This window comes from Mastigoproctus giganteus, chromosome 10 (genome assembly GCF_048544385.1).
Source record: "Mastigoproctus giganteus isolate SK-2022 chromosome 10, ASM4854438v1, whole genome shotgun sequence".
Taxonomy (NCBI): domain Eukaryota; kingdom Metazoa; phylum Arthropoda; class Arachnida; order Uropygi; family Thelyphonidae; genus Mastigoproctus; species Mastigoproctus giganteus.
In genome coordinates this window covers 92,803,999-92,819,249 of record NC_143584.1, presented here as the reverse complement: position 1 = coordinate 92,819,249, position 15,251 = coordinate 92,803,999, and the positions used below count along the sequence as shown (strand labels likewise).

At 43.7% G+C, this 15,251-nt stretch overlaps 1 protein-coding gene across 1 annotated transcript in view; it reads left to right on the top strand.

The window, feature by feature from the left end:
• The first annotated feature begins 4,826 nt into the window (after nt 1-4,826).
• LOC150079159 (uncharacterized) overlaps nt 4,827-15,251 on the top strand; it is a 67,222-nt gene continuing 56,797 nt past the window's right edge. The window contains exon 1 of the mRNA XM_090382975.1: nt 4,827-5,358. Coding sequence (XP_090239101.1) covers nt 4,827-5,358 — 532 coding nt within the window. The remainder of the gene's footprint in view (nt 5,359-15,251) is intronic.

Genomic DNA, 15,251 nt, shown 5'->3' with positions numbered 1-15,251 from the left:
GTGGCCCAATGCGGTTTATCCCGTTCCTTCATGTGTTAACATATAAACAATGAATTATTATAATGTACTTTAGCTTACCTAATAACCTTAATGACTTGATTCAGGCTACTCTGCAGTTATGTGCCACTGATCATTTATAACCATAGGGTTTCATGTTTTTTTTTTTTTTTTTTTTCTCTATAATAATGAAGTTTCTGTGTTCCATGAGAATTTATAATGATGCATGGTCATTTATAATGACCATGCATCATCTTCTCGGCTGCTAAGGTCATCTGTTCATCTGACATCAATTTAGGTGTAAACCTTTAACAAGATCTTTTAGTTGGGATGAAAAGCTTATCAGATTCATGTAGGCGAAAATGATTTCATTATCTCTTTGTATGACTGCATTTATCATCATTTTTCATGTCTGGCGACTACACTGAAAAAATTGAGGTAGATCTTCTTGAAATAGTTTAGAGAGGGCGACCAGATTGTTAAGGAGTACTATTCGTTGTCCACATGAAGAAAATGGGGGACCGCAATTAGAACCTTAGAGGGGGGATTTGATAGAGGTATATATGGCCCTGAAGAGAATCAGCGAAATGAATGGGAAGATAAACCTTCACTGCAAAAAATAGAAAGATTAAAGAGTACAAATAAAAAAATTGTTGGATGTCGCAGAGGTCTGCATCTCATGAACTTTATTTTCCAGCAACGTGTTGTTGACCATTGAAATTAATTACCTGCAGTATTGATCAAGGTTGTTAGTTTGTTAAAATTCAAAGCAAATTGGGTAGTTGTCATATTAGGGCTACTCGCACTCGCCAATAACTTTATACAATCGCGTGTATTGTCTGCAACTTGTGCGTGCGTTCCAGGGAGGTTTAACTGTTTTGCTCGATGAAAAACCCCAGTTTTCGGGAGGTGTGTGTGGGGGGGGAATTATTTATGAGGATTACCTGGAAAGTTATTTAAACTATCCATATGTATTGTGTCTGTAAATTTCTCGTGTTCTCTGGACGATTTGCCTGCTTTGCTGGAAAAAAACTTTGCTACCTACGTATGCCTGAGAGCGAAGAAATTTTCACGGTGTAAAACAAAAACCATTAAAGTTCCTCGCGCCCTCGACGAGATTCGAACCCAGGCTTTTCCACCCGGTGTAGGGAGGACGATGACGATACCACTGTGCTATCCCTGCAGATCGGGGGGAGAGGAAACCTTGCTGTCCTCGCCCGAGGCCGACTAACCCAGCGACGGAGTGAAAAAAAAAAAGGTCCGTAAAACATCCTCGCGTCATTGACGTGAATTCTAACTACGGCTTTTCCCAACCGGAGTGAGGAGAAAGGTGATGAAAACCGCGGTACTATCCTCGTGGACAATGCTCTGGACACCAGTTTTGTTCAGAACGTTGCAAAGCAAACATAACAGATGGGATAAATTTCAAAGTGAAAATACCTTTTGAAGTATTAGTGACAGTTCCATAAGGAGTATTATTAGACCAGAGGGCTTACCACAGCTGAAGATGATTACAGCAGCGCATTTTTTCATATTTGACACTGCTTGGGATATCGGTTGTAATGCCAACAATGTTGAAAAAGATTGCATGTCGGATATAAAACTCCCGATAGGTGAGGAAAAGGCCAGGGTGTAGAGTGTTGAGTGATTTTAGTGTCGTAATGTTGAGTGATTTTAGTGTCAAAGTGCGTGTAATATACATTGTGGGTATGAAACAGAACACTGTCAATGCCAGAAGTTTAAAGGTATATGGATTTTGTATATGTGTAGTGTCATGTGCCGTTGTTCCTCTGGTCATTTAACCAATAGTTCCCAACGTTTCCCACACTCCGGCACGTGGAGGTAGACCAGGTACACCAGTATTATAGTTATTTCCTCTGAAAAAAAAAAAAAAAAAACGCTACAGATAGAGGTCAGCCAAAAGGAGTACTGTTTATGCGATTTGATGTTGTTGTTATTAAGTTTTTGGGTGTAGTGCTCAAGCAATTTAGAGAGGATTCGGAAGCTGGTTGTAAGTTCGCCGAGGGGAGGGAGACTGAAGGCTGGGGGAAAAAGACAGAGATAAGGGGTCCGTAGAGAAATGACCCCCCAAAACAATGGAGCAGGCCCATGTCCCACTAGAGGGAAAGAAGGGGCGGCGAGGGGGGGAAGACCAGGGGTAACCACCACCCTGCCCAGGAGTGGAGACAAAGAACCACGCAAGCGAGCATGCGAAGGAAAGCTTAATGGCGTCAGGGTCTGCGCGAGTAGCACAGTGGTATCGTCACCGTCCTCCCCACACCGGGTGGAAAAGGCCTGGGTTCGAATCCCGTCGATGACGCGAAGAACTTTAATAGGGTTTTTTCGCTCCGTGGCTGAGTTAGTTGGTCTCAGGCGTAGATAGCAAGGTTTTTCTCCCCAGCAACTGGGGTTTTTTCGTCCAGCAAAACAGGCAAATCAACCATAGAACATACGCAAATTACAGACACAAAATACGGGTTAATGTATTTAATTATGGGCAACCCTAAAATAATAATTTTTTTTGAATGGCGTCAGGATCTGCACGGTAACACAGTGGTATCGTCACCGTCCCCCCACACTGGTGGAAAAGGCCCGGGGTCGAATCCCGTCGATGACGCGAGGAACTTTAATGGGCTTTTTTCACTCCGTGGCTGAGTTAGTAAGTCTCAGGCGTAAATGGCAAGGTTTTTTCCCCAGAAAACTGGGATTTTTCTTCCAGCAAACAGACAAATCGACCATAGAACACACGCAATTTACAGACACAAATACGGGTTTATATAGTCATTTACAGGAAACCCTATTATAATAATTTTTTTAATGGCAGCAGCTGAACTGTTCTGGTGGATTGTCATACCTGGGACAAAGGTCCCATTCTGTCTTCTTTTTCAGAGTCTGACGAGTCTGAAATGTCAGTACTTGTGGTCACACTTGGGATTGTACATCAAGTGTCCTGTCCAATGTATACTAGTCAGTACGAGTTCGGAGCTTTCAAATCTGCCGGTACTTGAAGGGCATTGGTGTGTGGTTATCACTGGACTGTGTCACTAGCAGGGGTCTTTCCTGGGATTTTTTCCCGTTTGCTAAGTCATAATTAGAGATGTACGTTGACTGCAGTCTGACTTGGGAGTGGCTTCAGGGATCCCGTCCATTTAGTCACTGGGTCAGCAGAGCTGCATAATATCAGAGTTAGTGAAGGGTCTAAATCAGGAAGGTCCAAAACAGTGTTAAGTCATTCATGGGACAGGTGTCCCATCCAAATATTGATGGTAGTCAGGTTGATCGTCGTGCTTGAATTTGGGCAAGATGAGTTAGTCAGGTGTATGTTGTCGTTCCAGTTGTAGGGATCTTTTTGTGAAGAGCTCCTGGCAGTATTGCAAGGCCTTGTACTTTCTGTTGCTGTCCAACAAGTAATGCTCCTGGTGTTTTGAATTAAAGTTAATTCTGGTAATCAGAATGTAGCGAAGGTCCTCATACAAAGGCAGTCATACATTAGGTGACTCCAAATCTACAGCTCTCCGCAGCGGTAGAGGGGGTCATCAATAATTCCAAGACTTTAGAACCTGGCTCTGATGGATCAGTGACCTGTTAGCATGAAAGTTGCATGCAGGCCAGGGGAGAACCATGAAGGAGACGGGATATACCTTGTTGATATGTAGAATAAATTTCCTAGTGATATCTCATTTAGTGGAGTTAGCCCATATATCTTCCCAGATCTGCTGTAAATGGAGGCTAAAGCGCTTCTTTTCAGCCTTCAAGTTGTTAGTGGGATCAATGGTATGGTGCATGAAGGTCACCAATGTGCCCTTTGATAGCTGGTAGAGTAACCCGCATCATATCACCTCCAGGCGCCAAAGGGAGGGCGCCTGCCAGCACCTGAAGGGCATTGGTTCTGACAGTACGGCAGGCCCTGGTAATGGTAAGGAGGAAAAATCTTTGAATAGTTTCGAGCTTCTTTCTATTTACTGCTATTTTTTCTCTCGAATACCATGTCCCTGCAGCATATGTAATCGCCCATAGTAATACTGATCTGTAGAACAGTGAGAGAGTGAGGCGGTTGAGGTCCCAATCCAGCTGCTTAACTCTGGCGACCAAGGAAGTATAGTTCCTTAACTTTTTCTGCAAGTGTTTCACATGTGGGAGGAATGTAAATCCTGATCCAGGATTATTCCTAGATATTTCAATGTCTGCGCGGGTATCAGAGAAAAAGGCGCAAGTTCGAATCCCGTCGATGAGGCGAGGAACTTTAATGGGCTTTTTTCACTCCGTGGCTGAGTTAGTCGGTCTCAGGCGTAGATCGCAAGTTTTCCCCTGGTGTTTTGGCCAGTAAAACAGACAAATCGACCATTGAACACACGCAATAAACAGACATCAGACACACACAGCAGGGATCTGTTTTGGGTCCTATATTTTGGAACATAGTTTTGGATCAGTGGCTGAATAGGCCTAGCGCCTCCAGATGCCTGCAGGTGGCGTACGCGGATGACCTGGTTGTTGGAGTTCCTGGTGGGTCTAGATTGATGCTGGAGCAGAGAATACGAGATGTTCTGGAGGACCTTTCTGAGTGGGCCTCCTTAAACAAATTAAAAATTTCATCTAAGAAAACTAACTTCATGGTGTTTAAAAAACATTTTGATTATAACCGTCCGCCCAGAGTATTGTTAAATGGAAGACAAATTCCTTTTGTGTCTAGCACTAAATACCTAGGAGTTATTCTGGATGATAGGTTGGGATTCCATTTGCACGTATCACACCTCAATGATAAAATCAAGAAATTCACGTCTTCGGTGATTAGAATCTCCAAAAAAGAATGGGGACTTAACAAACGAACGATGTCACTGTATTACAAAACTATCTTCCTGCCGATTGTTGCTTATGCGGCTGGTGTGTGGTCGGGATCAGTGATTAAAGTAAAAATAAAAAACAAACTCCTGTCATTACAAAGATCTATGTTGTTGGCCCTATTGCATGCCCCGAGGACGGTATCTACGGCTGCACTACAGGTAATTGCTGGATCTATTCCTCTTGATCTCTACATTGCATATCGTGGAATGTTATTAGCTATGAGAAAGGAAACCCCTGCTAATTATTTGGATATTTCCATCAACCTGGATACCAGTGTTAAGGAGGAGAAACTTAGAATCTGGAATGAACTAATAGAGATTTGGAGGAATTGGTGGTTTTCGTCGGAGGTGGGAGTAATAACTAGGAATATTATTCCTGCTGCGGACTTTACTACTTCTAAAACAGTTTCGTCATGGTTTTGTCCTTCTATGTTCACCAACTATGTGCTGACAGGACATGGGTCCTTTCGAGACAAATTATGTTCATGGGGTCTGGAGCCAGATCCGTGGTGTTCTTGTGGTGAGGCGGAGACTTGGCTGCATACACTGTTTCATTGCCCATTTTATAATGTTGAGAGGCGTCGTCTTTTCGAACTGATTCCCGATCTAGCTGAAACAACGTGCAGGAGTTTGTGAACGGAGTGTCTAATTTTCAGGCATTGCAGGTTTTTGCTGCTGCAATGTTCTTTAGGAGATCAATTATGAGGAACCTATCAGAAAATGAACTGGCAGTGTATGTTGGGAGTTTTGCTTGATTGCATCTGGGCTTGGGAGCCTCAGACCTGGAAGCTTTATGTCAATAGTATTGCACTTTCTCTTTTGGGTGTAGAAACAGGTTAATGTTTCTAAGTGTTACTGTTAGTTAATGTCATTCTAAGTGTATGTATTTGCTATTTACATGTAAATATTTGTATAATGTTGCTTTTGTCTCAACAAGTATACATTGTTCTTAGTTGGAAAATTTTTTTTTTTTTTTTTTTTTTTCCGCTGGTCTCCAAGTTTGGGCAGCCTTGGGGGCAGGATTGTTGGCACCTACCAGTATAGCACTACTTCCGGTAGGTGCGGGATTTGTGCATTACAGCACACTCCGAGAATGGTTGATCCAGGTGTTGGTTAATCCCTGGTGGCGAAATGGCCTGAAATAACACTCTTTTTCAGGCCTGTTTTGCAGACGTTCTGAGATTTTACAGGAGTAAAAGGTGGAGATGGGCTTATGTCTAGGAGCCACCCTTCTTATCAGGACACACACAATCAAATGTACAGAAAGACTACAGTATATATAAGAGTATGTATATAAATCTGTATATAAATATTGTATATAAATTGATTAATGTATATTAGAGAATGTATATACAGTTGTGTGTTAATAAAAAAAAAAAAAAAAAAAAAACACAGCACATGGCAGATGAATTTAATTATTCGGGTGGCCTAAATATAATAGTTTGTTTTTTGGGTTTTTTTTTAGATATTTCAATTCAGTAGTGAAACGTATTGTGGTCTCGTCTCTCTTAATTTGTGGACGTCTTCTGAGGGAGCCTTTCAGTAAGATGGAATTAGTCTTCATTGGAGAGATTTGAAGATTATGTTTTGTAATATCGGTTGCCCAGTTTTGTAATATCGGGAGAGCCTGAATTGCAGAATTTTCTAGTTGTGTTCTGCAGTCTGCAAACACGGCCAGGATCAGATCATCTGCATATCCCTGTGAGATCACTTAATTCAGGTTAGTGGTAAGGAAGTCATCAATACGACATTCCAAATGGGTGGCCGCAGTACTGAGCCTTGGGGACAGCCCCTTTAAACTGTCGTTTGACTCTCCAGTATGGTGCATTGATATTTATTTCTCTGGTTGTGAGGTAGCTTCTTATAGTGTTATAGAGTTTACCGGGAAGACAGGCACGCGTAGTCGGGTGAGGACGCTTGTTCATACTCACGGAGAATGGAGGGTGCCCCCACCTCCCCGTAGTTTACATTGTCGTGTGATACAGTTCTCTGTAAAGGCCAGAAATTTAAGTGTGTAGATCTTGTGGTGTGTGTGGTGTTGTGAACCCTTGTTCCTCTGGCCATTTAGCCGCCAGACCCATGCTGATGCCAACTTTACCCGCACCTTGCCCCGTGGTGGCAGACCAAGTAACCAGTAGTTTGCATTTTACTCTGGCAGGTCCTGCCACCCAGTTTACTTAGATTTCAGTGGCTAGAACCTAAAAAAAAAAAAAAAAGAAGAAGAAGAGAGAGAGAGAGAGAGAGAGGGGGGGGGGGTTGTGATGATCGCTGGATGGGGAGAACGCTAATATTGAGAGGTCGAAAATGTGGGCGAATTATAATTTACACAAATTTAGATTTTGACGTGTGGGGTACGCTAGCGTGCAGATATAGGGGGGGGGGGAGACTGCAGACTGGCAAAAGAAAGGGATCAATAGTGAAGACAAGGGACAAGGTATTCTTGTGTTGATTGCGGTCTCCAGGGTTACCCGTATATACCGCTGTAGCATCTGTAGGTTGTTTATAGCAGGCAAAGTGTGTGCAAGTGTGTGTGTGTGTGTTGTGATGGTTGTTGTTTGCCGGCCCTGGAGTCTTAGCAGCCGGGAGGCAGGGAGCAAGCTACCTGAGTCCCGACTCCCGTCCCTAGCCACCTGGAGGCGCTCCAGGAACTATCTAAATTACACTAAGTGGGATTCCAACAAGTGGAATCCCGGTTATAATAAATAAGGAATGGGGAGGAGAAAGTGGAAGAAAAGAAAGAAAGTAGAAGAAGAAAAGAGAGCAAAACACTCTCTCAGGAAAAAGAAGAAATAGGAAAGAGGAAAACACTAGTTGGAAAATCTAACAAGCGAGAGAGCTTGAAGAGGTAAAATTTTGAAGCCCGAATGCTTGTAATTTTGAAAGAAAGATTCCCCAAGCCGGGAAGGAAGCCCAACCTGCACCGACAAGGGGAGAAAGAAAAGTCTCAAGGAAAGAACATAGGTAATGTTCTTTCCTTGAGACTTTTCTTTCTTCCCTTGTCAATATAGGTGAAACATAGCAGTAAACATATTAAAAAAATTACACTGCATAAGCAGAGAGTAAAATATACAATATTTACAAAATAAGTAATTAAAATCTTAGCTGAAAAACCAGTCAACCAAGAAATTAACAAAAATAGTCAACCAGAAGAAATGCAAAAACATATATACAAAACACAAAGAGACAATTAATTACAAGCAACAATAATTCAACAAACAGAACTCACCCAAGGCAAAACCAATAAATACTGTACAAATAAATTAGTTAACCGAATCAAAAGCAATTCTAAATTTAAATCTAAGTATAACAAATCTAAATCAAAATAATAAGTTAAGTATTAAATAATAATTAAGGAATATGCAGAGAAAATGTCTCTGCACAAAGTAATCTAATCTATTACATATGTACATAACCAGCAAGTGTAAAGCTGCTACACAAGCTGCGAAAAACAAAACTGTCTCAAATAACAAGGACAGGCAGTATTAACAATAATGCATAGATAAGCATTAAAAAACAATTCAATCTGCAGGCTGAACAAAAGCTAAAACTATACATTTCCACTGCAACTGGCAGTAGAAAAGAAAAATAATAGCAAGACTGGAGGAGAAGAACAACGCCTCCAACCAGTCAGCCAACAAAGCAATTGGATCTGAGAGGGCAGGGAGAGGTCCATCCCACCTCTCAGAACCAAAAACCCATTTACAACTAAAAATGCTAGACCAAGAACTATATGGTACTAGCAAAACCCCAATTGATTGCAGCTGCAATCAGGCAGGAAAGAAAATACAACAAATAATCAGCCCCGCAGGAAAACAAAATTAAATCAAAACACAAGCAGCAAGAGAAGCAGCCAGCAACTACAGCAGTAAAACAGACTAGAGAGGAAAATCATCTCACTCAACCAGAACAGCCAACAGAAGGTTGGATCTGAGGGAGCAGGGAGAGGTCCATCCCACTCCTCAGAGCCAAACAGACAACACAAGAAGAGAAAAACTGTCTCTTCAACATAATCATGAGCTAACTACACAAGTAACGTACAATACAAACACTTAACATTAACAACTGCTGATTCAAAAACACAATAAAATCAGTTACTCTCAATTTTGAGAGCAAACAGCAAATCAAACAAAAGCACCATGATATTAACAAGATAATTACAGTATTTAAAAAATACATACAATTTAACACAGAAAATCATTTCAGGCAGCCCGGACAGAGTTCGAAGTGGGAGAGGGGAGGTTCATCTCCCCTCTCCCACTTCGAACACTCGACCAGGCGAAACCTGAAACGAGTCTCCAGGAAAAGACGCAAAAACTCTGCGTCCAAAACACAAGGTAATTTAGGCAAGGAACAAACTCCTCTCAGAAAAAAAAAATGAATACAGTAATATATATAAATATTGAGAACAAAAATTTACAGAACAAATAACAAAATCAAGGATTATTCCTTGATAAAGCCGCTATACTCCGGAAGACACTATTAGCAAAAGAAGAGAAGGCAGAAAGAGAGTCCGCCGACCCGACCAGGCGCCAAAAATCATCTAAATTATATACATTTGTACAGATAGACAATTTTTATCTTAAATCCACATATAAATTACAATGTAGGACAATATGTTCAACCTCAGAGCCACAAGAGCAGAGAGGAGAGGGGACAAATCCAAAATAGTGAAGACTGTCCCAATTGAGGTCCGTGGAGCATGCCCATGCCCCACCTGCGGGAAAAAGTAGGGGGTGGCGAGTGGCAGAGGAGACAGGGGTAGCTGTCACCTCTCCCCCTCGCCAGGGGAGGGAAAGAAAGTGGGCCAAACAAGGGAGCCGGCTCAGATCGCCAATAAGGCTTGTCACCAGTATGACTGCGATTTGGTCGCAGCTACGTCGGATCCATGGGTTTAGGGATCCAGGACAGGTCCTATCAATGAGTTGGATAGTAAATTCCTCTCCAGATGTTAGCACACCAGTCACCAGATGTGAGTCACTCTCCCACTCATCAGATGTGAGCCCCTGCGATCAATGTGTGTATGTATGTGTGATGTGTTGTAAAAAAAAAACAAAAAAAACAGGCCTTTTCGCCACCAGGTAGTAGGCACTATCTGAATACCTGATACCTGGTCCCCATCTCTGGGACATGAAGCAGGGTCTGGGTCTACTGCTCTGTCAGTACAATTTGAGCTAAAAACTTCCGCACCCACCAGAAGCAATGCAATACCGGTGGGTGCCAGAAATCCTGCTCCTAGGTTGCCCAAACCGGGAAGCCAGGTTTAAAAAAAAAAAAAAAAGATATATATATATATAGGGTGTTTCAAAAGTGATTATCAATAATTTAAAGGTGAACTGTACAGACTACAATATGCAAAAAAGCCAAGTAAATATGAGTCCTTAATTGAATCGTTTTCGAGATATTGCACATTTCTAGTTGGGATCCACCACTCAGAAGGTGACAAGTTGGGATACACCACTGACTTGTTTGTTTAGGTTAAGTTATGCTCATTCTCTCCCTTTCCCCTTTCTCAATGCTCTGAGACGTAAGTATAAGTGTGTTTAGGGTCAAACGGCACAAGGGGTTCCCCCCATCTCCACGTAGTTTACATTGTGGGTGAACCAGTTGACTGAAAAAGCCAGAGATTTAAAAGTGTATGGACTTGGTATATGTGTGATGCCTTGTACCGTTGTTCATCTGGTCATTTAGCCGCTGGGCCCCTACTGAGGCCCAACGTTTCCCCACTTACGCCCCGTGGAAGCAGACCAGGAACCCAGTAGTCTGTTTCACTCTGGCAGGTCCTGCCACTTAATTTCCTGAGATTTCGGCGGCTAGGACCTTAAAAAAAAAAAAAAAAAAAAAAAAAGACAGAAACGCGTCGACGTAGGGGTAGAATCGCTTAGTTTTGCTAGGCCAAGTTATGGGCGTAAGGTAATTTAGATATGTTAAGTTTTTGGGTAGGGCTTTCGCTAGCGTATAGATAGAGAGGGGGGAGGCAGAAGGCTGGGGGGAGAAAGACAGAAATATGGGGCCAATAGAGTAGGTAGCTCCAGTTTTCAGTGGGACATGCCCATGTCCCACCAGAGTAGAAGATATAGGGTGGAGAGGAGAGGAGGACGAAAATGTCCCCCCCCCAAGGAAGTAGGTTTAAAGGTGAAGGGGGCTAGAGTGCCCTCTTCAGATCGCCATATGGCTATTGGCAGCTATTGTTTCAAGTTTCTTTACTCATGGGGCAAGCTCCGTCCTTGTGCTTGTGTCCCTCATCTTTAGTTGCAGCCTTTACATTGTGCTGGCTGGTGTCTCAATAGTGGTACTTGATGTCAGTCATTGTAGATGGTGATTAATGTCCTTCTCCTGATGAAGAGGTCTTGTGCGAACTGGGATAATGCTCTATATTCATCCTCAGTATCTATGAAATGGGATTCCAATCCTTTTGGTAGGTATCTTATTTTTGTTATAAGTACCCCTCTGAGGTCTTCATATTGTGGGCACTCATACACTATGTGATTCCAGCTTTCTGTCTCCCCGCACGTACAGTTTGGGTCCTCAGTGAGTCCGAATCCGTGCAGCTTCTCATTGTAGGGTCCGTGTCCTGTTATTAGATATGTCAAATGGTACCCTGGGAAGTACCAGGTCGGCTGTTTTGGGTAGATTTTCTGGAGATCAGGTAGATATCTTCTGGTTATCTCACCCTTGGTGGTCTCCGTCCATCTTCTCTGCCATAATTTTAGCAGGTGGTTCTGTAATCTAGTTTTTTCCGTTTTTAGGTTGTTCGCTGGGTCAGTTGTGTAGTCCAGATGTGTGGCCGCCACTCCCCTGGATAGCAAGTATAACAGACCTGTGCGGACGACCTCCAGGTCCAAAGGAAGCGCTCCAGCGAGTACCTGTAGTGCTGGAGTACTCACTGTACTACACGCACGCGTCGTAGTTAAGAGTATGGTCCTTTGGATCATGTCCAGAATTCTTCTATTCACTGCCAGTGCAGTTTTTAGGAACCAAATTGCTGAGGCGTAAGTAATTGCTGGGAGAAACGTTGTCCTGTAATATAGCGTCAGGGCTCTTTTTTTGAGTCCCCAAATCTTTCCTAGTAACTCTGGCTACCAGTGCAGAATAGCTCCTGATTTTTTTCCTTATGTACTTTAGGTGCAGCTGGAACGAGAGGTTGTTGTCCAGTACCACGCCTAGGTACTTAAGTTGGTTTACAAACTTAATGGTGACATTGTCAATTTTTATTTGCGGTGGTCGTCGCAATTGCAGGGTTCCTTTAAGCAGGATTGAAGAGGTCTTTGTGGGTGAAATTGTTAGCTGGTGTTTTGCGGCCCATTGCCGGAGTTGCTGCAGTGCTTGGTTTGCGTGGGTTTCCAACTGGGCCCGGGAATCCGCTCCCACGGTCAATATCAGGTCATCAGCGAATGCTTGTGTCCTGACGGGTCCCAGATCCATCACTAAGAACTCATCTAACACCATATTCCACAGGAGTGGTCCCAGCACCGTACCCCTGCGGACAGCCTCTGTGTACTTCTCTTGTGACCTTATGGTATTCTACATTGATCTCCACTCTTCTATGTGATAAATAGTTTTCCATGACCTTGAATAGGTTTGTTGGCACCCGTGCCTCCCTCAACCTCGCCAGGACGCTTGGCCACCAAAGTGAGTCAAACGCCCCAGCAAAGTCAACCGAGATGAGAAGCAGGTACTTGTTTCTACATTCTTGTACCGTCCTGAGTAGGTTTCCCAGTGCGTCCACTGTCGAGGTCCCTGGCTTGAAGCCATACTGATTCGCGGCATGGAGTCCAGCTTTTCCGTAGTGGGCAATTATTCTTCTGTGAAGTAGTCTTTCGAATACTTTACTTACCACCGAGAGCAGTGCGATGGGTCGATATGCATCTGGGCTTTCTGGGTTTTTTTGGGGTTTTTTTTGGAATTAGTTTTAAGTTGGCCGTTTTCCATGCATTTGGAAAGTGGCCGGCTTCCAGGCATCTGTTGTATAGGGTGAGCAATAGGTGCGGTGCGTATTCAACAGTTTTCTTTAAGATTTCAGGCTCAATCATGTCGAGACCTGGGCATTTCTAGCTTCATACTCGACTAGCTGCCACGCTGAGCTCGTCATTGGTAAAGGGGGGCTCCATTGCCTGATTGGTGTAATTGGCATTGCTCTCGCATATTTCGCTCTGTGCTGTTAGCATCGGCATCGCTGGTTTCTGGTAGATTGTGTCCAGTATATTGTCCATCGACTGCTCCCAGGTCGTGGTAAGGTTTCCCTGCCGGGTCCTGGTGGTGGCATTCACCTTCCCTCTGGGCATTTTGTTGGTGGTTACCTTGTAGACTAGGCCCCAGGGGTTAGTGTTTCCTTCTGTGGATACTAAGAGCTCCCAAGAGCGTCTTTTGCTCTTCTTAATGGCATCAGTATAGCGGTTTCTTATCTCCCTATATTGTTGTCTCAGGACTTCGACTTCGTTTGCAGGCCATGATCTGCGGGCCCTCTGAAAGTCCTTCCTTGCTTTTATCATTTGCCGCCGGAGCATGGCAATTTCTCGAGTCCACCAGGGTACTGCCCCCAGTTGGGGGTGTTTTTTTCTTATTGCTTGGTTACTGATAGTTGTCATCAGTTCCGTAGTAACTTTCTGCAGGTCGTCCGGGCTGTTCAATGGGTTCAGGGTTAGTGGGTTACTGTTGATCGCTGTGGTCAGTAGTTCTTTGAATAGCGGCCAGTCCGCTTTGGCAACTGCATATCTATGGCATCGTTGGTTGATTGTTGTTGCTCTTGTCATTGTTCTTGTTATTGTGCAAGTTATAACTCGGTGATCCGAGGTGGTCCAGGCTTCCTCCACCCTCCAGTCGGCCACGTGGTTCGCCAGGTTCCTAGTGGCTAAGGATATGTCGATTGTGGCCTCCCAGAGGGTGTTACAGAATGTCGGTAACTGGTGTGGCTGGTTTAGGACCGTTAACTGTGATCCTGTCAGGTAATTCTCAAGCTGCTGTCCGTTTGCTGTCCCTTTTCTATCATCTGTAGCGCTATACCATAGCGGGGAGCGGCAGTTTACATCCGCGCCTATTATGATTCTTTCGTTTGGCAGGATGTTCTGTAGGTAGCGTAGGTAGTTGATGGCGATCTCTATTTCTTGTCCCGGTCTACTGTATAGAGCCACCACGTAGAGGGAACCCAGTGCTGTGATGAGTTGGGCACAGGCTGCCCAAGCCGTGCATAGTTGCGTTATTCTTGTTGCGGTAATATTCTTGTTTCTGACCAATACCGCCGCCCACGGGGTGTCTTCTTCTGTGTGGATCACTTTATATTGTAATGGGTAGCCCGCCACCTGCCTTGCATGGACATACGGCTCCTGTAATATAATAACGTCTATGTTCTCTTCATCGGCCTTGACCCGAATCTGGTCAGCCACCGCTTTTGCTCGCTGGGCATTTGTTTGTATCATTTTTATCATGGTTGTGTTATATTTCTTAATTTTTGTACCCATAATCGATTCTGTTTTGGTAGGTGCTCTTGGCTTTTATATAGATTGGGCAGTTAGGATCCCTGATTGAGTGTGTATATTCGAGTTTCATTGTTTTACAATTTGCGCATTTGGCTTCCTTGTCTTTGTGTGGGCATTCTTTATATTCGTGACCCTTTTCAGTGCAATGTCCGCATGTTGGGACTGTCTGGGAACAGACGTGGGTGGAGTGGCCGAACTTACAGCATCTAAAGCATTTCGGTACTGCCACCCGCTCACGAAAACGATAGCTTCCCCATTCTATGTAGACCCTTGTCCGGTCCTTTAGGACTTGCCACGCTTCCGGGATTAGTTCCACACTCCAGCTGTTTTTTAAGCCTCCTCTCGCCTCTATGTGGAACTTTGGTGTTATCACTTCTTGCGGCTGCTTGTCCGGGATCTCGCGTTGGAGGTTTCTGTGGTAGAGTTCTTCAGCTATCTGGGTGGCTGTAATTTCTGGGCTAACGTCATAAATTAATATATTTGGTCCCTTCCTTTTGGGCGGCTGGGCCGTTAATCCAAGGGCTTCAATCTTGGGGTTTTCAATGATGCTCTGGATTTCTTGCCTCGTCTCTGTCTCTATTACCAGTCCTACGTCTCTCATCTTTCTCATCCCTTTTATTCGTGTTAGCTTCAGGTCCTCCTTCATGTTATTTATTACTTTTGCTGAGACGTAGCAGACATACTAGTACTTGCTAAAGGATTTGTTTGTTTGTTTGTTTGTTTTGGTTTTATTGGTGCATTAGCTACTAAGGCTATAATGCGCCAATTTGCTAAAGGATCGTCAACATGGAAAGAGGTTACAGCAACGAAGAGTATACGGACATGCACTTCATGTATGGTAAAACCAACGGCATTGCGCTCGTGGTTGCACGTTTGTACCAGAAAGCATTTCCTCGCCGACGGCAGCCCAACAGGTGCACATTTATCAGGGTACATCAAT